The sequence below is a fragment of the Elgaria multicarinata genome, chromosome 15 (assembly GCF_023053635.1).
Source record: "Elgaria multicarinata webbii isolate HBS135686 ecotype San Diego chromosome 15, rElgMul1.1.pri, whole genome shotgun sequence".
Taxonomy (NCBI): Eukaryota; Metazoa; Chordata; class Lepidosauria; order Squamata; family Anguidae; genus Elgaria; species Elgaria multicarinata.
In genome coordinates this window covers 24,091,678-24,117,335 of record NC_086185.1, presented here as the reverse complement: position 1 = coordinate 24,117,335, position 25,658 = coordinate 24,091,678, and the positions used below count along the sequence as shown (strand labels likewise).

The window sequence follows — 25,658 nt, the reverse complement described above, 5'->3', positions numbered from 1 at the left end:
CACCACACTGGCTCCCCAAGCAGTCCTTGACAAAAAGTTTTATCCCATTTACTTATAACAGGGGAATAGACAGAATTTGTGTCCTCTGGGGACTCATCACCCTCTTGATCCCTTGCGTTAGTCTGTATATTTTGGGTCCTCCCAGGAGCTATTTCTTTGGAATTTCAGCAAAAGAACTTTTCAGTTTCAGATGAGGCAAATCAGATCCACTGATTTGCAGGGGTTAGACCTGCTAAGCTTTCAGCTTGGGCAATTTCAGTTGCTAGATTTGTTTTCCCTGTTTCAATTGATGTTTCAAATTTGTTCCATGAATAATCTAGTGTCCAGTCTAAAATGTTGGTAAAGGTGCTAGCTGCTACTTTCCCCCTTCTTTTTCCGCTCTTTTTTTGAGGGGGAAAAGTGTGATATTTTTGTTTGCCTTTTCCTTTGGGGTAAGTCAAGGACTAAGGGGGAGAAAATTCCCAAAGTCTTACATCCCTCTGCCTTGTAAACACCATACCCAGAGAATATTTCATCAGCTCAGCTCAGTATCTGAGTAATTTGAGGGAATATAGACAGTTAAAATCCAGTTAAAACCTTTAAAAGCTAGAAACAAACTTTAAAATGAAAACACTTAGAAATCAGCTAAACCCATTGAATGGTAAAGCAGTCTCAGGGCTCATGAGACCGTTTGAAAATGGCCCTTGTAGCCCCACCCTCACCCCCCGTATTCAGCCCAAAGTTAAGCCTTTCAACTACAGCAGGTCCCAAACATTGATGGGATTAAGGTGAGTATTCCTCTTATCCTCTGTGCAACTGTGGCACTTTGTATCAGTAGCTGCTTGTCAGTTCAGAGTCTCCTCTGGTTCAGTTTTTCTTCTAAGGTGGCAGTTCCTCTTTAATGGTTTCCTGCCCACTGCTGAGAGCCTCAGGCGAAGAGTCCTTTTGCTCTCGCCCTTCGGTTTGTGCCACAGGCCTGCGCCTCCAGTACACTGGAGGCTTTACTACCTGTGGGGATGGGTGGAGCAGACAAACACTCTCAGGGCTCAGCCTCAATCCTTCTGTTTCAGGAAATAGCTCCCCCTTCCTGGGCCATTTGTACGATTGTTCTTTGTTTATTTGTGGGTTCTGTATTACGTTGTAGTGCATGGAGTGCTTTTTGTACCCATTTTCCTTTTTTTCTCTGTGAGTGTGAGTGTTCATGTTTGGTCTTCATTTTGAAGATCTCTTGTTCGGTCACTGCTAGCTCAGATCGCATCCTGTTATACTTGAAGTTGGGTTTCTTTGCCCTAACATGCGTCACCTTACACTTGCTTACAGTGAACCACATCTGTCATTTGGATGCCCGTTCTCCCAGCAGAGAGATCCCTTTGGAGCTCTTCACAATCCCAGCTGCTCTGGCCAAGGCATGCTGGGAGTTGTAGGCGTATACCTAGGTTTTTATTAAATTCCTTAAAAATACTTAAAACCCCGAAATTCATGTTTTCAATTTTTCTGGTACATTGTACAGCTGGACTTATCACCATGTCAAATTTCAAGTTTCTAACTCATCTGGAAATGGTTAAACATTTCCGGACATACATGACACACACATACTTTCCACTTTATAGGTAGAGATACATGAAAGATACATGAAAAATGTTGGATTTCTGCTTTATCAGGTCCAACTGTGTGGAGTCATTTTTGTTTGGTGCAGGAGTGGATGGTGCAAGCCCAAAATAAATAGGCCATTTGGAAATTGACTGAAACCTACTTAGTCTTGCCAAGTGATCAGAAGTCTAATATGGTCTTTATTTAAAATCATTATAGAGATACCACTTCATGGTATGGTTTTATTTTATTTTATTTTGCAGTCAGGAAGAGGACCTTAACGGTGCCCTTTAAAATTTATTACTTAAGCAATTCAGCATAATAAATGGAGGAGCAGCAGTAATCCTCACCTCTGTGCCCCTTGCCAAGAAAGATACCAACCGCTCTGTTCCACAAATTACGCTAGAAGCAGCATGACTACACCTGAGAAAAACTAGATGGGAAGGGTGAGAAAAACAAGAGCATGTGGGGATTGGCATGGAAACAAGGTAACACATTGTACAGATTAGACCCATGATGGGTTACATTGACCCAATAATTCAAAGAAAACTGGTTTCATGGAATGGCTTCTCCCCGTTTTGTTTTTCGTAACAATTTATTGATTCTTCAGCATGTTTACTTATGGGGTAAGTCCCACTGAACTCAGTGGGGCTTACTTCTGATTGGACATGCATGGCATTGCACTTTTTACCTTTGATTCCCCTGCCCCTACTTAACAAAAAAAACAAAAAATACAGTACAGGAGACACCTTTCAAGCCTTTGGATTTGCTTTCAAATGAGGCATCTTTGCTTTATTTTTTATTTTATTTTTTGGTGAGATGATCTTCTTTTACAAAACAAAGAAATCCAAATGTAAAAGAAGTTTTTCTTGCTAAATAGGGTTTAAAAATAAGTATGCATGTAGACTTGTCTAGATGGGTGCTTTTCCCTGCTGTAGCTTCAGAATGGCGGGAGGAGATCTACATGGTGCAGCCGCCACTCCGAAGTGAGCCAGGGGCAAAGCCCGAAGCTCCACCCTAAAAATGTCAGCCACTTACCCTGATTTTTTTAGCTTGGAGCGAGGCTCCATGCCTCTGCAGACCCTTGTTAAGAAAAACAATATTAAAGGGGGGTTGGATATTCTGCCAGGGAGGGAGCACCCCATTCCTCTCCCCCTTGTTACTTCAGTCCTATTTTTTTAAACACACACACACACCCTAACCTTAGAAGAGGGTGTGTGGATGCTCCCAGGTGCCCCAGACCTGCTGCGCATGTGCTCGGGTGGGCGGGCACAGTGGCAACGCTGGCTGCAATGCCCACTTAGCCCGCTACTGCACTCCTTCTGATGTAGATGGCCGGAAGGAGTGTCAGTGCAGTGACGTGGCGTCTCACACCGCCCCACGCTTCATTCCCGATGTCGTCAAGATGAGGGCACACAGTGCTGTCCAATATAATGAGTGATCAAGGGGACAGCCACTTTTTATGGCAGCAGGCACTTTTAATTTCCCAAAAATGCAAAACACTTCAGAACAAGGCTTTTGGGGGTGGGAGGGAAATAAAGTGGTGGCTGGTTCTCTCACCAACCCTGAAAGAACTTTGCCTCTCCTGCAAAATACAGCTGAAGCAAAACAAAACCACCATTTTCAAGGTGAGTGAAATGTCTGAGAAATTGACCTTGTCTATTCAGTACAGCCCTAGAGTGGCAGTTGTTTCTCCTTGCCATCTGCCCTAGAGGTCTACATTTCCAAAAGAGCACAACGTTGAGGTATGTGAGTGAATCAGGGAGCACCACATCCCTTTTCTTCCTGCCTACCCTAAGGAGACCAGACTCCTCTCAAAACTGATCTTTAGAAGGCTCTGATTCCTCAGGAAGGAAGCCAAGAGTGTCCCTACTCAAGCCTGCCCAAACTCTCTCCCTCTGTTCAGAAAGAAACACATAAAAGGTTTAAACAGGGTTAATTATTTAACTTGTAAGACATAATAACCCCAAGAATATTGACAGATGTTTGGCCCTCAAGAGGCAACTTCTTTCACTGTCCCTTATGAATGCCAGAATTCTGAGGAATATGAAGTCTATGTGTTAGAATCAGAGAATCAGAGAATCATAGAAAAGTAGAGTTGGAAGGGGCCTATAAGGCCATCGAGTCCAACCCTCTGCTCAATGCAGGGATCCACTTTAAAGCATCCCTGACAGATGGCTGTCCAGCTGCCTCTTGAAGGCCTCTAGTGTGGGAGAACCCACCACCTCCCTAGGTCATTGGTTCTGTTGCAGTACTGCTCTAACAGTCAGGAAGTTTTTCCTGGTGTCCAGCCAGAATCTGGCTTCCTGTAACTTCAGCCCGTTATTCTGTGTCCTGCACTCTGGGATGATGGAGAAGAGATCCTGGCCCTCCTCTGTGTGACAACCTTTTAAGTATTTGAAGAGTGCTCACCTATTTTATCTCAGATTGGCTGCTATGACCATAGATGTTATGTATTAAAATTCTAAAAATAGGTCACTAGTCCCAAATAGTTATATGCTCTCCACCACTTGCTGATTGTCTCCTGAAATGCCCCCTCAGGCCCTGGATGAAAATGACAAAGCAGGGCCTCGTCCATACGACTGCGATAATGCTGCACCCGGTGGAGCGAGCCTGGTGCTCCTTCCCAGCATCTATATGGGAAGGAATGTAGTTGAGGGGTTCCACCCGAGGCTCCTGGGAGCATCTCTGGGAAAAGTGTGTGTTTGTGTGTGTGTGTGTTTGTTTTGTTCCGCTGTAACTGCAAAGTTTCACATTTACAGCTAACAAGTGTGGGGGGGGGGAAATGAGGCAGCCAGCTCTCTTCCCTCTGACCTTGATTTGGCTGCCCCATTCCTCTCCTCCCCCCTTTTCTATTTTTAATCTTTTGATGCTTTATACCAGTCTTAAAATCTCTTTACTGGCTGCCAATTTGTTTCTGGGCGAAGTGTAAAGTGTTGGTTATCACCTTTAAAGCCCTCCATGGTTTGGGTCCAGGCTACCTGCGGGATCGCCTTCTCCCGTACAATCCGCCCCACACTCTTAGGTCCTCTGGGAAGAATCTACTTCAACCATAACCCAGAGAACCTTTTCTTCTGCTGCTCCCAGACTGTGGAATAGCCTGCCGGAGGAGACTCGTCAGCTTGACAATCTTTTAGCATTCAAGAAAGCTATCAAGACTGATCTCTTCCGGCAGGCCTATCCAGTGGAATTTTAGGATACTTTTAATATGCTTTTAGGATGTTTTAACAGTGTATGCTATGTTTTTAATCCGTATTTTGTGTATTTTATGCTTGTTGTTGTTGTTCCCCACCTCAATCCAATTGGAGAGGTGGGTAAGAAATAAATTATTATTATTTATTTATTTATTTATTTATTTTTAATCTTTTCATGCTCCCGGAAGCAGTAACTGACTCCATGCTGCCCCGTTGCTCTCTCCCCCATTCTTTTAAATGTATTACTGTGGAGCCTGGAGCTCCCTGTCCGTCCCTTTCCCCCTTTAATTATTCTTTTTCTTAAAAGGGCTCTGCAGAGCCTGGCTCTGAGCTAAAAAGTCAGGGCAAGTACATGGCTTTTTTAGCACGGAGCTTTGGGGCTTTGCCCCTGGATCCCTTCAGAGTGGCGGCTGCATCATGTAGATCACCTGCCTCCACTCCAAAGCTACCCTGGGGTAAAGCGTAGACGTCCCCAAGGAGGAAGGGTTGGGAACCCTCATGAGGCAGTGTGCAGTGGAGAATTTCTGGGTGGGGTGAGGTGCTCAATCCTTTCCCCATTAGCTGCTTCTTCCCTCCAAATTATTTATTTATTTTATTTATTAAACTTATATACCGCTCCCATAGCCAGGGCTCTCTGGGCGGTTTACAGAAATTCTAAAATTGAGGTAAAATCAAGTATACAAAATTTAAAACTCTAAAACACAGAACATACACACATAAAGCATTAAAAACTGATTTGGGCAAATGTGCCCAAGCCATGATTAAATTATTTTGGTTTCCCCCCAACCAGGTTTCAAAACCAGAAGTAAGCCGGTCTTAGCCAAAACCAGGCAGCAGGTTCATTTGCAGGGGATCTTTCCCTGCTAATGCCCCCTCTGTTTCCACATGTGTGGTACCTCAGCAAACACAAGTGTGGTAAGCTAATATGTAGTTCAGCCCTACTCTTCTTCGTGGTTCTTTTCATGTTAAGAAATTATTCAGTGATTACCTTCAACTTGCTGCAAAGATCTTGCCCTTGAAACATTTCCTTTCGCTGGCTTCCATTGTGGAAGGAAGAAAAAGCAACACGCCCCTTCCTTTTATGTTCCAGTAGCTGAACTGAACATGGCCGCCGTCTTTATGGAGGTGCTTTGGTGCCATGAGACACCTTGCACCTGCACTTGCCTTTCTTCGCGGCATCTGCCCAGGAAGGAAGGCAAGTGCGGTTTTTCCGGCCCGCGCCTCTGGAAAAGAAAGAAAAACAAGCAAACAAACAGGGTTGGGAGGAAAGGAACAGGGCTGTTCCTCCCCACTTTTTAAACATTTTCTAATCTCTATCTGTGGAGCTCCACAGATACATATAATAAAAATAAAAACTGGGCGGGGGGGAGGAATGAGGCAGCAGAGGAGGACGCGACTGGGAGAACCACTTCTCCTCCCTCTGTCTGCCTTGTTCCTTCCCCCCATTTTTATTTTTATTATGTGTATCTGCAAAGCTCTGCAGATAGTTTAGGAAAAGAATTAAAAAGGGGGGAGGAGAAATGGCCCCATTCCTCTCCTCCCGCCTCCATTTTTATTTTTTGTACTTTTCTAGAGACATGGGGCGCCTTGGGCTCTGCTGCCAAAAAAGTGGGGTGTAAGTGCCCAACTATTTTGGAGCAGAGTTTCCAGGGTTTGCCCCTGGATGGCTTCGCAATGGTGGCTAAGTCATGTAGATGACATGCCGCTACTGCGAAGCAACCCCAGGACAAAACCTTTGTGCAGCTGTGCCCATAATGAAGGCCCTTCACTACGTTCCAGTCCTCAAGGTGGTTTTGGAGACAGACTTTGACCCTTTAAATGGCTCTCCTTTTTCTGCGGCGCCTATTGCCTTCAATGTTTGAGGGCCAGCATAGAGCCATGTAAGGCTTTCCTCTGGTTTTGTTTTCTTTGCCACCCCTTTTCTTATTTTCTTCCCTCTCTCTTTCACTGCCAATTTTAGTGTCTCTCTTTCCTTGCTCCCAACAATCTGTGCACCTTGGCTTTTCTTCCTTCTGTAAATAAAAGTCAGAGAAAGAGATATGAGCTTGAAATGTAAGATGTAATTGAGGTGTGCTTACCTGTTTCTTAATTATGCATCAGCTCAGAATAGAAAAAGAGCAACTCACTGAAATATTTGCCCTTTTCTACCTTCGGTGATAGAGCAACTTCTTCCAGCTAACAAGGAAATCTGCTAGTATTGCTTTCTCATTTGAGATATGAAATGTGAAGTCCTAAATGCAGTTATCGGAGTAGATGTGCATATGGTTGCATTGTAAATAGGTTGGATTCCAATGGACTTCGTTTTCTGGAACACAGTCAGCGTGAGTTAATTCCACCCACAAAGAAATGATACTCCTACTGTTCTATTGCATAAATGTTGACTCTCAAAGACTTACAACATTGTGGTGAGGAAATAACTTGATTCCTATTAAGTAAAGAACAAAATGGGGAGGTTGGCATGGTTGGCCTCCCAATATGTCGGCACCAGGCTATGTTGGTGTAAGCACTTGCACGTTTCTCCAGTTTGCTCCACACAGAATAGCTGCACCTCTTTAAGAGCTAAATTTTGCCCTTTTAATTACAGCAGTCAGCTGCCTTTTCCTCACATGTTCATCCCCCTCACACACACCCTTTAAGAACTGAATATCAGAATTGACATGCTGGATCAGATCACAACCCCATCTAAACCTTCCCAGTGATTGGGCCCCTTTAATTGTGGCAAAATGAATGCAGGGGTTTCGGCCCTCTGAAAAGGTCAACATAGCTCTGCTGGGACTGAGCTGCAGTGGGAATATATACTTCACAGCCTGAAAAATGTGGGGTGTGTAATCAAAATTGAAGAAACGGGGACTCTTCTGCATTTGCAACGAATTTGTTACAACCATGATTGGTTGGTCTCTTAGTTTTGCAACTTGTAAAAACATGAAAACTTCTAACTAGGGCTGCTAGAGATGAATCAGTTTTTCTTTTCTGTGTCCTTTAAATTTAGGAGCCAAAGAAATATTCGAACCCAAGCTAACAAAAGGATTTTGTTTGTGCTTATGCCTGTCCAAAAAGAAAAAATGTGTGGTTTTCTCAAAAGGCTGTGTCTAAATATATGTGGCCCAACATAGTTCATTTCTGGCTGGTTCAGCTGATGCAAGGAGCAGCCTCTTCAGAGAGATATGGGTCTTCCTCTCTTAGGAGCGCAGCATGTACTTTCAGAAATCCAAGCAATAGGGAGGGCCTTCCTTAACACACTCTTTCCCTTAGTAAAGAGTGAGGCTGCTTTGGCTCCGAGAGCAGCTTCTGCTAGAGCAGGCACCAACCAAGCAGGCAGCTCCTTCTTACCTAGCTAGAACCCATACACACACACACACACACCTGTTGCACCCAGGCATCTGTGCAAAAGGCCTCAGGGGGAGCACTGGACTAATGCTGCAAGGCAGGTGTTGCTTCTCTCCCTGTACCCAAGTCTGGTCAATGGACATGCTCTGTCCCTTCTTTTTTAGCCTTCAGTCTGCAACAACATCTGTGACTGCCGAGGTACCTTTCAGAGAATCTGTAGTCACAGATGGTTCAGTGGCACAGTCTCATGAGCTACCAGCTGCTGTGTTCCACTCCTCTTGTGAACACATCACTCCCACAAATGGGTCAGAGAAGTAACGTGGAAACAGACTGTAAGTGTTTTAGAGAGAATGGATTTTGCATCTGTTCTTCCCTAACCCATCTTGTCCTCTTCTGCCACGGCTGCCCCAGCATTCCTTTTGAAATGTTCCCGTTCCATCACCCCACAAGCATTTTAGAGTGGGACAGTCAATGGGGAAGAATGTCGCCCATCTCATCAAATACACGAGTGAGAGGCAGAGCTTTTCCTATAATTTCCTGGAATTTATTCATTTATTGCATTTTTATACCACCCAAAAGCCGAAGCTCTCTGGGCGGTTCACAAACCGCTCTCTGGGCAGTTCACAGGGGTTTCTGCTGCAGCTGCTGCACTGGGTTCATGCCATCTCCAGGTCACCATGCCCCTCCTGTAATTCACATGCAGCCGTTGTTTGCAGCGGGAATGGAGGAATGTTCACACACCTGAAGAGTTGCTATTGCAGCTCTCACTTGAGTTTTAGGAGCCCACAAGGGCAAAGGACTAGCAACTTCCTGGACTGGATTGTCTGCTGGGACTCTTGGTTGCACTCTAGAAAGTTTTAGTAGAGCCAAGAATGAATCCATGCAGTTCTGACAAACCTCTGGAGTGGATTGTGGTGTCAGATTGCCCTAAAAGCATGCTCCGTTTAGCCCAAGGGCCTCGCCATCTCTCCCTGCCCATTCCAAAGCATTCCCCAGCCTGTTTACAGCATCAGTTTGGAAAGCAGCAGGTTCTGGGCCATTTCTGGAAAGTTTCCCTTCTCAGACAGAACCTGTGTGGTTCTAACCCAGATTCTGATTGGAGCTACGAAGGGAGCTTTTGTCCAGTGGCTGCCATGCTCAGGACTCCCATGAGCCACTGGGCTGGAAAGATCAAATTTAATATCCCAGGACTATCAGAGCAATGACAGCTGGTAGAACTCAGAAGCCTTAGCTAGACCTAAGGTTTATCCCGGGATCGTCCCAGGGTCGTCCTTACTGCTCCCGGGATATCCTGTGTGTCATTTACATGAACAGGCATGACCCCGGGACGATCCCAGGATAAACCTTAGGTCTACCTAAGGCTCGTGATTGCTTAGTTTCATAAACCGTATAGAACAAGGAGGTCTTTTTTAAAATAAGGTTTACATTTCATAACTTGTGTGATTTGTATTTCAGGAAACATGTCTTTCTTTTACTTTAGCCTTTGTTAAGCCAGTAACACCTTATAGAAAAAAATCCTTTGTATTCTTCTTCACCAATTGGAAGTGTGTGCGGAGCGAGCAGTAACATCCTTTCTTGAAAATATTTTTGTGTGCAGGACATAAAATAGGCAGTAAATTGCTAAGGTTTTAGTGTTGGGCTAATAATGCATGCTTACTCAGAAGCGAGTCCTATCAATTTCAAAAAACATAGAGCGTCTCTAAGTGCCTCTCTCCTTCCCTGGCATCTGTGCAAAGGATGGGAGGGGGCGTCTGCTAAATTGCTGCCTGGAGTCTGAGAAGCAGACTCAGCCTGGTTCTTGTCTCCCTTTTGAGATCAGAAAAGTTCTAGAGTGACCAGATACAAAAGAGGGCAGGGCTCCTGCAGCTTTAACTGTTGTGATGAAGAGGAAATTTCACCAGGTGCTGCATGCATAAAAATGACACCTGCTGAAATTCCCTTTTATATACAACCGTTAAAGAAACAGAAGCCCTGTGCTCTTTTCCACATGGTCACTATAGTTGTTACAACTTAAATTTGTCAGATATGTTAAGGAGATCGTGATACTGCAGTTTCATATTGCGCACAAAACAGTATATTGTACTGGGTGAAATCTGGTGCAGTTAATTCTGTCTAAGCCAATAGATATTATACAACTAAAGGTGCAATTCTATCCATGTTTAGACTGAAAAAAATCCCTACAACTCCCATCATTCCCCAGCCAGCCATTCTGTCTAAAAAAAGTTTTTTTCTGTCTAAACCTGCATAAGATTGTGCCCTAAATCTGTTTAGTCACAGCTAACTATGCCTTGGGCAGAGTTCACCGAGTTCCATAGTTCTTACTTTTGAGTAAATATCCATAGATGGATATGCAGCCTGTGCAGGCTTGAAACTTGACCACAATCTGCTACGTTTAGATCCAAACAGGAAGAAAAAGCTTGTAGCATAAAATGAATTATATTAATTAACATATTAAACTGTAGCTTATTCTAATATAGAATATTTTCCTGTATCATAGCGTGTGCTTCCAGAATTAAGCAGGGATTTTTAATTCCAGTAGAACAATTTTTCAGGTTGTCTCCAAGTACAGACAGAAAACATGAAATGCTTCCTTTTCATGAGGGAGTCATAAAAAGCTTTTATCTCTGGACACTGGCTATTGAAAAGTTCAAATGAGTATCATCAGAGCATAATTTCTGGGGCTCATTTATTAATTTGAAAAGTGAGTTCAACACATAACACTAGCTTTGATTTTATATTAGATGTCAAAATCTTGTAACATCCTAGCTGACGTTGGCTTGGTTGTCATCCGGTCATCCATTACACAAAGCCATGAAATTCATTAAAAAACACCTATGGTTTACAAAATGATGTTAAGGCTCTGCAGTTTTCAACCAAGCACCAAAAAGCAGGGAAATTGGGAGTTAAGGCTCACAAGCCTTAATGCCACATCTCCCTAAGGAGGCAGAAAGTGCAAGTGAAATTTTCGTTCTCCTAAAGCTGATAAACCACGAGGACAGGATGTAGAATATGATACGCAGAGGTGACTGTGGGGTTGTGGAAAACTGATGACGAACAACTTAGGGCCACCTACTTCTCTTTTTTTGTTTAGAGCAGCTCTTCCCCTACCTGGTGCCCTCCAAAGGTGTTGGACTACAACTCCCATCATTGCAAGTCAGTATGTCCCATGGTCAGGAATGCTAGGACTTGTACTCTCAAACATCTGGAGGGTAGCAGGATGGGGAACTGCTGAACACGTGAGAAAAATCCTCTATGTTAGTCCCCAACACCATATATCTGGAATCCAATAAACAGAAAACCTGTGTTATGTGTGGAAAATTATTTTTGATGTCTGAAGAACTATCTGGATTAGGTATTCAAGATTCATTCATTGTCTCTTCATTTGGTATAAGACAGTCTATTTAAAGTGATGCAGCTCTTTTGGAGTTCCTTGATGTATCACATATCTTAATGCTGGAAAGCATCATACTTTAGAACAGCTGTGGTCAGAAAATAGATCTATCCTGATGTTTTGGTCATCAACTTGTAGCATTGCTGATCACTGTCATGCTGATATGGGCTTTTATGAGTTGAACTCCAAAACATCTGGAGATCTACATTCTGCCTGCCCTTGCTCTAGAACAGCATTCCCTAGCTTGGTGCCCATCAGATGTGTTGGGTTGCAACTCTCAACATGAGGAGATGCTCTAAAAGAAGTGAAGTAGGTGGCCCTAAATTGTTCGTTATCAGTTTTCCACAACCACACAGTCAACTCTGCATATCATCTTGTATATCATATAACCTGTTGCCCTCCAGATGTTTGGAGGGCTACAGGTTGGGGAAGGGCTGTTTTAAATAAAAAGAGAGAAGTAGGTGGCCCAAGGACAACAGTTTTCATTTTATTTTTCTCTCGCTGAAGTCGAGCAATCAGGATTCTTCTCCACCCCATCCTGATTTTCATTTTCATTTTTTCTGAGCTGGCTGTTCAGATCGTTGGGAATGATGTTGGGGAGAGCTAAAAGTTTTTATTATGTAGAATAACAAAATCTGGCACTGCGGGCTTTATGCCCATTATTTCATAAAAATTACTGTGTTATGCACTAGTTGAAGTGTCCAAATTGTCTTTAAGGGCAGCCTCTTGTACAACACACCAAGAAGTGAAAAATAAATAAATATATGCAATCAACAGTCCATTTCAGAGAATTAGAATGCTGTAATCACAGATTTCCTTGTGTTTTGTTCATGGTCTGTGTAATATGATGCAAGGTCTGTACATGAAGGTTGCAGTGTGTTGGGAACAGGGTCTGCTTAAATCCCCCTTGGAGTGAAGCTCCGTAGCTCCACAGGACTTTTTGTCTAGTTCCTGTTCGTTTTTAGCAGAACTCAGGCAAGAAAGTGGCTTGAAGGATTCTACGCCGTCTTTGCAGATTTCCAGTACATAAACATCCAGTTAAACCTGTAAAGGTAGCCTGAAGGGATCTGGCAGCTTGCCCCTTCGTCTCCCAAAGGTTCTCTGGCGCCGGAGGCGTCTAGGGAAGGACACCAGAATTCTGGCCCAGTATCTCTGGATTTAGCACTGAGCCAAGTGGAAAGAACATAGTTGCGTGCGTAATTTGTTTTTAGCTGTGTATATTTACTATTTTATATATGCTTTTATCTGTACGACGCCCTGAGATCTTAATGATATAGGGTGGGATAAAAATGTTCTAAATCAATCAATCAATCAATCAATCAATAATAAACGAGGCAGAAGGACTTTATTCATAAGTAAAGGGATGGGCGATAGGGCGAATAACAAGTCAAAGGCATGGATAGCGTAAAAACCCAGTAACCTTAAAAATAATAAAACCTAGCTAGACTACTTACTCCAAAGTAGGGCTTTGCTGTTGCCACCACCACAAACACCTCCACATGCACCATGAAGAGAGGCAAGACACAGACCAGGGGGGAAGCCCCTTAACTTCCAGGCTCCCTCCTCCTCTCCTTTGGCACAGCCTGGAGCCCTGGTTTCACACCTCCCCAGCTGCAATGTCCTCCTTCTTGCCAGCCTTGGTGGCTTATGGCCTTGGGACTGATAAGGGCACTGTCTCTGGCACCAAGGTCTTTCTCTGTGTCTGCTCCCATCTGCAGGTGTCCAGCTGTAAATCTACAGGCTGGCGCCCTTCTAATTTTAAACATTAACATGCATTTAAAGTGTCATGCTAAACTACTTCAAGCCACACTTACAAGGTGCAGTCTGTCTGACCCTCTCCTTCACAAAACACACTTGAGTTTTGAGTTTTGCAGCTCATGGCACAGCGAGCCCCACATTTAATTGGAGTCTAACATGTGATCATCTCTGCAGTTACCGTTTGCTTGCAGCAAGTCTGCAGCAATTTGTATTTTTGCACTGCTGCTGTTTTATCTTGGTTGTGCTTTTATATTGTATTTTATGTTATGGTTTTATACTGTAGTTTTATACTTGAACTGTCTTAATTTTGTAACCCGGCCAGAGAGCTTCGGCTGTTGGGTGGTATAGAAATGCAATAAATAAATAAATAAGTCACATCCTTCTTGTGCTTATTGGCTCCATAGCTAATAACAGGCAAGACTTCCTTCTCTATCCAATTTTAGGTGATTTTCATAAGAACATAGAAAGAGCCTCACAGGATCAGACTAAAGGTCCACATAATCCTGTGTTCTCCTTGCAACAGCAGCCCACCACCTAGATGTTCACAAATAAGTATGCTTTAACGTGAATTCCTGCACTGAGCACGGGGTTGAAGTTGATGGCCTTCCAACTCTACTATTCGATGATTCTATGACCGTTGCCTGTGTTGCTATTCAAGCCATTGTGGCAGCTAGCCAAGGGCTAGATTCAGTGCATAGCTACAGGTTCACAAGATCTGCTGACCATCCTGCATGGGCTTTCGAAAAGTGTTTGCTCCAGCGACCACATGTCTGCCAGTCATATGGATGGTGTTCTGAGTAATCTTCTTCTTCTCTTCAGGTCGCAAGTTGAAGAAACTGGGTAACCTGAAGTTGCAAGAGGGAGGGAAGACAGCTGGCCCATCAAACCCCACGGAGGAGCAAGGCCTAAAGGAGCCCGTGAGCCATGTGGCCAGCCTGGAATGCCAGCCGATCTTCCTCAATCTCCTGGAAGCAACTGAGCCTGGTATGGATTGTGTAAGTCATGACAACAACCAGCCTGACTTCTTTGCTGCCCTCCTGACCAGCTTGAATGGGCTTGGAGAGAGGCAGCTGCTGCATGTGGTGAAATGGGCAAAAGCCTTACTAGGTAAGGAACAGGTTTGGTGTTCTCCCCCACCTCCCAGTCATTACCTGAAGATAACAGGCAACAGTGCAACACCTGTCTCTCTCCATATTGTGCCATAAATATTTTTTCTGCCGAAGTTGTACTTGGAAATTCAAGTTAGATTTCCACAAGCATGCTAAGATGTCCATTGCTCCATGCACTCTAACCTCAGCTCCTTCTGCTTAATCTCTGCTTCTAGCAACTGGCGTGTCTGTCTTAGCCAGAGAAGTTCAGGGTTCCCTGGCTTCTTTGCTGCAAAGTCTTTCCTGCCAAGATCTTATTTGATACTTATAAATGGGACTGATTTTTTTCTGTGACCCACCTGCTCCTTCCATTCCCAAAACAATGACAAATTGGCTACAATTTATTATGTAAAAAAGTAACTTGCTCAATTCATTCCTTTCATTATTTTTGCTCCATTCTTTACAGATAAAATGATGTCTTCTTTCATTATGTAGAGCAATTAGAATGAAAGAATCCAGTATTTCAAAAATATCTAAGGACCCTCCAGAACCAGAAAGTCATCAAATGCAGTTCAACCTTTTCATGAACGGCCAGCTCTAATAGGACCAATTCCAAATTACTTTGTTCTTAAGGGGATCAATCAAAATCGAAAAGGTGCAGCCCCACCAATGATGTTTGTATCCAACTCTTCTGCCAAAATGCTCCTGATGACATACATCATTTTCCCCCTTGTTCATATCCCAACAAACCTGCTGAGCAGCATTTGGTTGCATAATGGTGATTTGTCCAGAGTTACCTTTAGCCCCAGCAAACATCATGGCTGACTTGGGGATTTGGAACTAGCAGTCCCCTAGAGCTGAGCATTCTATCCATGACATCCTGCTTGACCCTTATTATGTGCATAATAACGTTTTTTGCATATCCATGTCTGTAGTGTAAACCCCTTGATATGTTACGGCAGCCTTTTTGTCTCTGGTATTCACTTGTAAGTTATAAACAGAAGCACTGCTGAGCAGCAAAAGACTAGAAAGGCAGAGTGATGTAGCAGGTTAAAAGCCTCTCTCAGCCATGAAACTCATTTGGATTACTTTTTCCTGTGTTCTGATTCTATCTCACGGAGTTATGGTAAAGATAATATTATCTGGGTCCTTGCACTCTGAGCTTCTTGGAGAAAGGGCAGAAGAAGTGTTCAGAATTTTCGGATCAATTTACCTGAAAATGTGCAGCCTCCCGAAATACCGTTAGATGGTTGGCAGAAAGAGACGGCTACTTTTAAAATGACCTGGTGTGGAATACATACAGTCCTGCTTATACAGTGTTGATGATTCTGGTTCATTTCTTTTGTCAAAGCTATCTTCTCCATTGTCCTCTATATAGAAATGTTACATTCACAAAAAGAACAATCCCTCCCATTCTTCTCTAGTTATAAAGAGCGTCCATTACACATGGGCAAATCACAATTCCTTACTGTCACTTCTTCACCCCTGCTTTCGTCCTTCATTGCTTCCTCTTTCTTCCCAGAGAGGAAAGAGGAAGTAAACAAAGACCATGTGGCCCAGTCGGGTTGTTTTTATCATGCCATTTGTTTTTGGTTGAATAATTCCACGTTTCACCATATGAGACACATGAAGACAGAACTGAGCAACCACTGGTAGTGACATCTTCCTGTAAAAATCAATTGTATAGGAAAATGCTGCTGCAAAAGTCGTTTGTGAAGGGATTTTTGTTTTCCTTTGGTTTTGTTTGTGAATGTTACCTACAAACCTGCAATTTTGTGATTAGATTTCTTTACTCATAACAAAAGGGCCATAGAAACCTACTAGTGAGGTTCTTCCTACTGTCAATGAGCAGAAATTAGCATCACAAGTGGGGTCAAGAACAAATTCTCTCTCAGGCTGTATTGGGAGAAAAGATTTTTGTCTTCCTCTGTACTTTATGGGTTGAGCCATTTGGAGCTATTTGGTCTGCAGGCTGTTCTGGCTGTACTTCCGCTCTCGCACAGTATCCTTATATCACACTGTGATCTGGTTTCTGGGTGACTTGTGGGGAAAGTACTCTCTTTTCCAGCTGCAAGTTAGATTCCAAAGCCTTCCCAACTATCTGTTGTTCTTTGCTCCAACTTAAGTAGAAAGTATGTTGTTTACACTGCAGCAAACTGTTGGATCCCATCTTTAATTCTCATATCCTTGCACCAGTTCGTAAGAATGTGGATCACACCAGGATGGCAAGTGCCAATCAGAGGACTTAGGTGTCTGTTTCCTGGACTTTCAGGGATAGATTGCTGGAAAAGTTTAAGGGCCATTTCACACATTGCATTGAGGCAAAACTGAGTTTAGCACCAAGGCTGCATCTTGACGACTGTTCTTTTGTGCCTCGAGCCCCCAAATCCTGCATTTGTGCTCCTTCGCATCATCCACATGCAAAGGAGTGATAGCGGGTTTGCATGTAAGGAGGAGCGCCTCCTCGCATCCCCGTTCTTTGTTTGTTTATTTGTTTTCCTTTACTTTGGAGGAGGCGCCGCGCCCGTGCATGGGGCGACCGCATCTCCTTGCATCCCCATTTTTTAAAATAATATTTGTATTATTGTTTCAAAACATAACAAACTAACAAACATGAAATACACAAAGTAAGACAGATAAAACAAAAAACATACAAAATTAAGATGGGCTTCTGATTTTCTCCACAGGAAATATATGTAACAATATTTTCTCTTGTTCTATAATTACAAAAGTCAAAATTCCCCTCTTTTATCTTAAAGTTTTCTTCTTATTCATTGAATCCACAGATAAACAAATCATTATTTTCTTGATCCCACAAAAAGTCTATAAAAGGTTTCCATTCAGTTCTGAACCTAGATGTTGACTTTTCTCTAATTATTGATGTAAGTTTTGCCATCTCCGCCAACTCCAACATCTTTACTAGCCATTCATCCATCGTAGGTACTATAGCACCTTTTTGTGTGTATTGTAGTCTCGCTGCCATTATCATATATAAAAATAAAGTCCCATAATTCCTTTTCATCGGATCGTCTATTAAGCCCAAAATGAAATATTCTGGTTTCAATTGTATATTGGTTTTTAATATTTTCTGTATTAAATAATGAATTTGTATCCAAAAAGTTCTAGCTTTTTTACAAGTCCAACATATATGATAAAATGTTCTCTCTTGTTCTTCACATTTCCAACAAGCTCCCGATACACCTTTATACATTTTAGCCAACTTAGAAGGAGACATATACCATCTATACATCATCTTATAGATGTTCTCTTTCAAGCTAGCACTTAAAGTAAATTTTAAGCCTCTTGACCACATATTTTCCCATTGTGCCATTGGTATATTATATCCAAAATTTTGGCCCCATTTTATCATACAATCCTTTACTTGTTCTTCCTCTGTCTCAAACTTCAAAAGTTTATATATTTTTGCAATAACATGTTCATCATTTGTACATAATACCCTTTCAAAGTCAGATTTTGTTTGTTCAAAACCACAAGCTTTTTTATCTAATTTAAACCTTTCCGTCATTTGTAAATATGAAAACCATTGACATATGTCAATGAAATATGAAAACCATTGACATATGCAACCTTCTTTTATCAATCCTTCTCTTGATTTTAATTTATATTCACCTTGAAACAATTCTAATATATCATGATATGTCAACCAGTTATACATTGTCGTCACTCTTCTATGATAAGCTTCCTGCGGTGATAACCACAATGGTATCTTCTGACAGAACTTGGGTTTATAGTTGTTCCATATCCTCAAAATGGCACATCATACAAAATGATTATTAAATTCTACATTAACCTTGGCTTTGTCATACCACAAATAACCATGCCACCTGAATCTCAATTCATGTCCCTCTAATTTCAATAATCTATTTTTCAACAGCACCCATTCCTTCATCCATACCATACAACAGGCAGAAAAATATAGCTGAAAGTCTGGTAAACCCAGACCTCCACTTTCCTTTGCATCCTGTACTATTTTATATTTCACTCTTGGGTTTTTTGTTTGCCATATAAATCTAGATATATCTTTCTGCCATTGCCTCAATAGTAACTCACATCCCCATTTTTCAAAACCTTTTGGGGGCTTCTCAAGCCGGAGAAGCACAGAGGCAGGCCAGCCACCATTTGGCTCGCTGGCCCACCTCCTTCCCCCTCTCTGGGCAGATGGTAACCAATCAGGGTTCACCATCTGCCCAGACACACCTCCGAAGCAGCTCTGGAGCAAGGTGACAGACAGCAGATGCCATCGTCACCTCACTCCAAGAGAAAAAGTCATGGTAAGCTCTCTCATGGTGAGAGCTTTGGGAAAATGCCTTAGGATGGCTCCACGATGGTGGCTGCGTCATATAAATGACCTGCCACCACTGTGAATCCACCCTGGGGCAAACCCCTCGAAAAGTCAGGCCCCAAGTGTGTGTTCAACAGGGAGCTATAGGCATTCATGGCTCCCTGACAAACATGTCCATTGCGTTCACTCTTTCTATTGTCATGCTCTCCTCTGAAGTCCCAGGAGCAGTTGTACGTGGACTTGCCTTTCTTTGGAAGGAGAAATCTCAGGAGACCTATGGCATTTTTGTAATATTTGTTTTATTTACAAATATACAAGTCATGCATAAGTGGAGCCAAGCTTCACGCGTACTTCTACCAGTCAACAGATCTGTTGGCTCACATTAGATCTCCAGAGGGAGATGGGTAGCAGGAGTTCAAAACTTGAGCTTTAATAGCCAAACAGTATGGTTAACAAGAATAACCTCTCTGCCAGAAGCAAAAAGGGTGTTTCTTGCTGTATTAACAAGTAAGCCTCTATGCTAGAAACAAAGATAGCAGCTCCATTGAAAAGGAAAAGCCCATCCCTTCCAGAAGCAAAGGTGATGCAACCTGCCATCAGGCCTTCAAAAAAGAACAGCCCTCTGCCAGAGACAAAGATGGTGCCTGAATTTATCCACCCTCTCCTCAAACATTCTAAATGCTGCACTTGCACATAAAAGGCTTCCCCTAATTGTAAGTTAATGAGAGAAAACTTTCTTGATATAGGGAAGAAGAAGAAGGTGAGAGAAAGTCAGTGAGTTATGCTGCAGAGGCATTACTTGCATAAGGGCAAATGTGACCTCCAAGAGGTGAAAGAAGAGGCCCTGTGGTTGCCATAGAAACCCTCCAAGCCCTCCTCTGTCCTTGTCCCATCCCACAAGTGAATGTGTATGGGGGATATGGTTCACTAATGAATAGAATGACATCAAACACCCCCCTAGGAATTATTATTATTATTATTATTATTATTATTATTATTATTATTATTATTTATATTGCATTCTATAGCAGAGTGTATTCCAATTAACCAAGACATACAAAGCACAGCAGTATAAACAAGAACCAATGAATGCGTAATAGATAAACTACTAACCAAAAATTAAATTAAAAATTACACTAGTAGAAATATAATAAATGAAATGAGGAGAAAGGTATCAAAGATTAAAAAAATCCACTTTGGTTGTAAGGCAACTCTGTTTTATTGAGCTTAATACAGCTGTATGGAGAAAGTCCTACAGACAAAGAACTTCTCAACTGGCAGTGTGAAAAGCAGGCGTATTTATACATAGTGGCATCTTAACCAATTAGCAGATAGCAAAGTCCTAAAGACAGATCAAATAAAACTTTTTCATTATACCTTATCAACAGATGGCTCGTAACGCTTCTGGCAATGTCAGATTGACCTGGATGGTCAGTCCTCCATATCAAGCTAGCTTATTTGTCTCCTACTATAGCAAGAGGTCTTGACAGTTAGAAAATCCAATTAAACTTTTCCTTGCTGATATAACAGTTTTAGAATTACAGCACATTCAGGCACATACATTATTCCAATCCCATCATGCAGTTCACTTGTAAGAACTAAACTACATACAGAGGCACACATACAGAGCAGGTATATCAAGGCTTGTGGCCTTGTTTTCTCATCTCCCCTTGTTGCCCTTCAACCAAGGGTTAAAGGCTCGTTACCCCAGCACGTTAGTAGTCAATCGAACACATGAGGCTGGAGAATGCTCTTAATCCATTTACTTCCGATACTGCAGTATGGGGGTGCAAGTTAAGTTACATTCGATTTGCAAGTTAAGGTGCATAATCTCAATGAGTCATAGGTTACATTCGATGCTCCACTGGTTGAAAGTTTTTCCCTTTGTCTGCTAGCACATGATGTCCACCACTAAGGAATGCAAATCTGGCATGTAGCCACCCTTTGGCAGAGAAGCCATCTTCAACCCAATTCTGCCCAAGTTGGGGTTTTTGACAGTAAGCACCTCCATCTTGTCTGGATTTAGCTTCAGTTCGTTTTTCTACATCCAGCCCATTACCACCTCTAAGCATTCATTCTGAGGAGACAGACTATCCTTAGCTGACGCTGTTGTGGAAGGCATAGAGAAATATATTTGGGTGTCATCAGCATACTGATAGTCTTGTCCCTCAAAGGGGTGAAAGGCTCGCTACCCTGGCGTGTTAGTAGCCAATCAAACACACAAGGCTGGAGAATGCTCTTAATCGTTTTTTCTTCCGATACTGCAGTATGGGGGTGCTCTCCGGTTCTACAAAATGGAGGCACATCAAACAAAGGAATCTCAAGTCTATTTATGGGCCCTGACTGCAAGAGGGTGTTAGTCTCTTTCTAACCCTTCTATTGGTCAGTTCTGGATTAACAAGTTAGGTTACATCATCAATGGAAAGTTAAGGTGCATAATCATGGGTTACATTCGATGCTCTATTGGTTGAAAGTTACATTCGATGCTCTATTGGTTGAAAGTTTGGTTCTTTGTCTGCTAGCACACGATGTCCGCCATTAAGGAATGCAAATCCGGCATGTAGCCACCTGTAGCCACCCTTTGGCAGAGAAGCCATCTTTAACTCTGCCTCTATCACCCCCTTTGGGTCTTCTAGGCCCACCAACCACATTAAACTTGCATTGCCATCAATAGTTCAATCTCTCTTTCTTTCTCTTCCTAAAGCATCCCTCTCCGCATAACACTGACCATTTGCTTCAATTCTGCCCAAGTTGGGGTTTTTGACAGTAAGCACCTCCATCTTGTCTGGATTTAGCTTCAGTTCGTTTTTCTACATCCAGCCCATTACCACCTCCAAGCATTCATTCTGAGGAGACAGACTATCCTTAGCTGACGTTGTTGTGGAAGGCATAGAGAAATATATTTGGGTGTCATCAGTATACTGATAGTCTTGTCCCTCAAAGGGGTGAAAGGCTCGCTACCCTGGCGTGTTAGTAGCCAATCAAACACACAAGGCTGGAGAATGCTCTTAATCGTTTTATCTTCCGATACTTCAGTATGGGGGTGCTCTCCAGTTCTACAAAATGGAGGCACATCAAACAAAGGAATCTCAGTCTATTTATGGGCCCTGACTACAAGAGGGTGTTAGTCTCTTTCTAACCCTTCTATTGGTCAGTTCTGGATTAACAAGTTAGGTTACATCATCAATGGAAAGTTAAGGTGCATAATCATGGGTTACATTCAATGCTCTATTGGTTGAAAGTTTGGTTCCTTGTCTGCTAGCACACGATGTCCACCATTAAGGAATGCAAATCTGGCATGTAGCCAGCCTTTGGCAGAGAAGCCATCTTTAACCTTTGGCACATTACATTCTTTCACAAGATGAAACCTCTCCCTGCCTCTATCAGGCTATTGGGTGGTATAAAATGCAATAAATGAAATGAAATGAAAATGAATCAATTTCACCCTGTGCTCCATGCCTCTGGATGATCTCTACCAGCAGTTTCAGGTAGATGATGATGATGATGATGATATCCTGTCTTTTCCCCATTAATGGGACTCAAGGCAGTTTATAAAATTAAAACATGTATAATTAAAACATATAAATATAAATTTACAAAAGTTAAAATAGAATTAAACCTAAAATAAAATTAAAAACATATTACAATTTTTAAAACCAATAAAAACAGAATCCAATACATTAACACAGGTCCAGAATAGTTCCAAAAGCCTGCTGAAACAAAAAAGTTTTGCCTGCCTCTGAAAGTATAGCACAGAGTGAGCCGGCCTAGCTTCCCTGGGAAGGGAGTTCCAGGGTCTTAGAGCAGTTAGGTAAACATATCCCATTAGATGTTCGGGCACCACTTACAACATGAGTAATATCACATTTACTTCTCCTTACCCAAAAGGCGGAACCATTGCAACCCCAACAAAACTTCCCTGGTACGTTGGCATACAGTCAGATATATGCAGTCTTATTCCTGCAATTGCACACAGGAGGAAGAAAATGGGGATCAACCAGAACTAGGGAGGCAAGGTTGTCTGCGTCCGTCTTGAATTGTGGAGCCCATAACTAAATGCAATACTCAAGATGAGACCTAACCAGTGCTGAATAGAGGGAACCAGTACTTCACGTGATTTGGAAGCTATACTTCTATTAGTGCAGCCCAAAATAGCATTTGCCTTTCTTGCAGCCATATCGCACTGTTGGCTCATATTCAGCTTGTGATCTACAACAATTCCAAGATCCTTCTCGTTGGTAGTATTGTTGAGCCAAGTATCCCCCATCTTTGGTTTCTATTTCCTAGATGTAGAACTAGGCATTTATCCCTATTAAATTTCATTCTGTTGTTTTCAGCCCAGCACTCCAGCCTATCAAGATCACTTTGAAGTTTGTTTCTGTCTTCCAGGGTATTAGCTATCCCACCCAATTTTGTGTCATCTGCAAATTTGATAAGCGTTCTCTGCACCTCCTCGTCCAAATCATTAATAAAAATGTTGGACAGCACTGGGCCCAGGACTGAGCCCTACAGTACCCCACTCGTTGCCTCTCTCCAGTTTGAGAAGGTTCCATTGATAAGTACTCTTTGAGTCCGATTCTGTAGCCAACTGTGAATCCACCTAATAGTTGTTCCATCTAGCCCACTTTTAGCTAGTTTGTTAATCAGAATGTCATGTGGTACTTTGTCAAAAGCTTTGCTGAAATATGCTGCATAGATCTAGGTAGGTAGACTTCAAAGCTTCACATCAATATTGGCAACAACCTGTCTTTGTAGTGACCTCTTAGCTTGTCACTTGAGGCAGTCACTAGGAGGGTAGGTTATTATGTACCTTTCCTAGACCTCAAGTTGTATGCTGGAGTGCTGGTCTCATCTACCTCAAGCTGAGGGAGGTCCTGGGTGTCTTTATCCTGGGACCCAGGGAGTGATGCTGAAGGAGAAGCTGGAATGAAGTCAACGATTCCTGGATCCAAAGGCAGCAGGACTTCCTTGCAATAGGAGGTGTGGATCCAAGTAGGTACACCTTGAAGCTTGACAGCAGTACTGGTAGTCAGGAGGATCTGGAACAGTCCTTTCCAGCGAGGCGCAAGAGATGTTTTTCTCTGGTGTACCTTGATATACACCCAATCACCTGGTTGGAGGTCATGACACTGGACCATTGGAGCGGAGGGAAGAGCTCCTTGAACCTGTAAATGGAAAGCTTTTACAGATTTCATTAGTGCCTTGTATTAGCTTAGAACAGTTTCATCAGTTAACTGGAAGTCCCTAATTCATTCTTTTATAGGTGCTGAGGAGGGAAGCCTCATGGGTCTTCCCATCAGGATTTCATGGGGACTAAGCCCAGTCTGTTTGTGTGAGGTAGCGCACATGCTTATAAGGGCTAACGGTAGAGCATTGGCCACCGGAGTCTTGGCTATTCTTTAAAACAAATCTTTGCCATTTTTTAAAACATTATTCCTCCTTTCCACAAGGCCAGCTGACTGAGGAGGATGAGAGCAAAGGAAGTGTTGTTCAACTTGTAGAGCCTTGCAGATTTCTTTAACAATTTGCCCAGTGAAGTGTTAATTCACAGAGATATTCCAGATCTGGGGATAAAGTCTCCTAGAGCTTCTTGCTCACTGTGACAGTGTCTGCTTTTGCACAGTGGTGAACATAGGAATAAAACAGTAAAAGATAAAAAAGATGAAAGCAGCATATTAGAAATTCATCGATTTAAAACAGAATGCCAAATGACATGAGGAATCATGTATTTTACATTTATTACCTTCCTACTGGTTCCAGGACCAGCAAGTCACCACAGGCACTAGAATCCAACTGATGCCATCCTGTTCTTATTTCATGCCCACCTACCTAAACTCTACAGTGAATTGAGTGGGAGGGACCATAGCTCAATGGGATGAAGCACGTGCTTTGCATGCAGAAGGTCCCAGGTTCTATCCCTGGCATCTTCACGTAGGGCTGAGAAATAATCCTGCCTGAAACCCTGGAGTGGTTTCCAGTCAGTGTTGACAATACTGGACCTAGATAAACTAATGGTCTGACTCATTGTAAAGCACCTTTCTATGTTCTTAAATTGATAACATTTGGGACTTTGCCAACCAAAGAGCAGGGATATTCACTTTCCATCTCTTGAATAACCACATTTTGGCCAGTAAAAATCACCCCTTGCTTCTGGAAAGGTTTGGACTCCTGATCAGTCTAATCTTATGCATGTTTATTTGGAAGAAAGTTCTACTTTGTTCTGTGGGGCTTGCTTCTGAACAAAGGTGCCTAAAACTGAAGGCTTAGCCTTCAGCTAAGTGATCTTTCTTAATGTCCTTGCCTGTGAACATACCTTGTCTATAAGCAGACAGAATTCTGCAGTACAAACAGTGTGTGGGGTGCACGGCCAAAAGTTTTGGATTTTGCCCTTTGGTTACATAAAGGCTCCATTTGTTACAACACGACATATTTTCATTGAATGAGCAACCACTTAGAATGCACGCTTGCCAGAAAACAGTGCAAAAAAACAAAGGAGGAGCCCTCACAATTCGTTAAAACAAATAGAGGAGGACCTGTGAGTAAATGACCCAACTGAATAGAGCTGGAACATTGTGCAAAGAGAGCTGAATGCTATTCTCACTTTATTACTTAATAAATGTGGCCTGTGGGTTACAGAATGTAAAAGATATACTTTGAATTAACAGAATAATGAGCAGTATGAACGAAGTTAATTCTATCTAAATGGTCATATAATAAACCCAAATGTTATAGAAAGAAACTGATTGCAACACGGAAATTCATAAAATCATAGAATCATAGAATAGTAGAGTTGGAAGGAGCCCAAAGGCCATCGAGTCCAACCCCCTGCTCAATGCAGGAATCCACCTTAAAGCATCCTTGACAGATGGCTGTCCAGCTGCATCTTGAAGGCCTTTAGAGTGGGAGAGCCCACGAGCTTCTTAGGTCATTGGATGCATTGTCATACTGCTCTTACAGTCAGGAAGTTTTTTCTGATGTCCAGCTGGAATCTGGCTTCCTGTAACTTGAGCCCATTATTCCGTGTCCTG

The 25,658-nt window shown here is 42.5% G+C and overlaps 1 protein-coding gene across 1 annotated transcript in view; it reads left to right on the top strand.

Annotated features, from left to right (window-relative positions):
* The window catches only part of LOC134409359 (androgen receptor-like), an 83,011-nt gene that overhangs the window by 25,446 nt on the left and 31,907 nt on the right, over positions 1-25,658 (top strand). Inside the window, exon 4 of the mRNA XM_063142071.1 lies at positions 14,059-14,346. Coding sequence (XP_062998141.1) covers positions 14,059-14,346 — 288 coding nt within the window. The remainder of the gene's footprint in view (positions 1-14,058; positions 14,347-25,658) is intronic.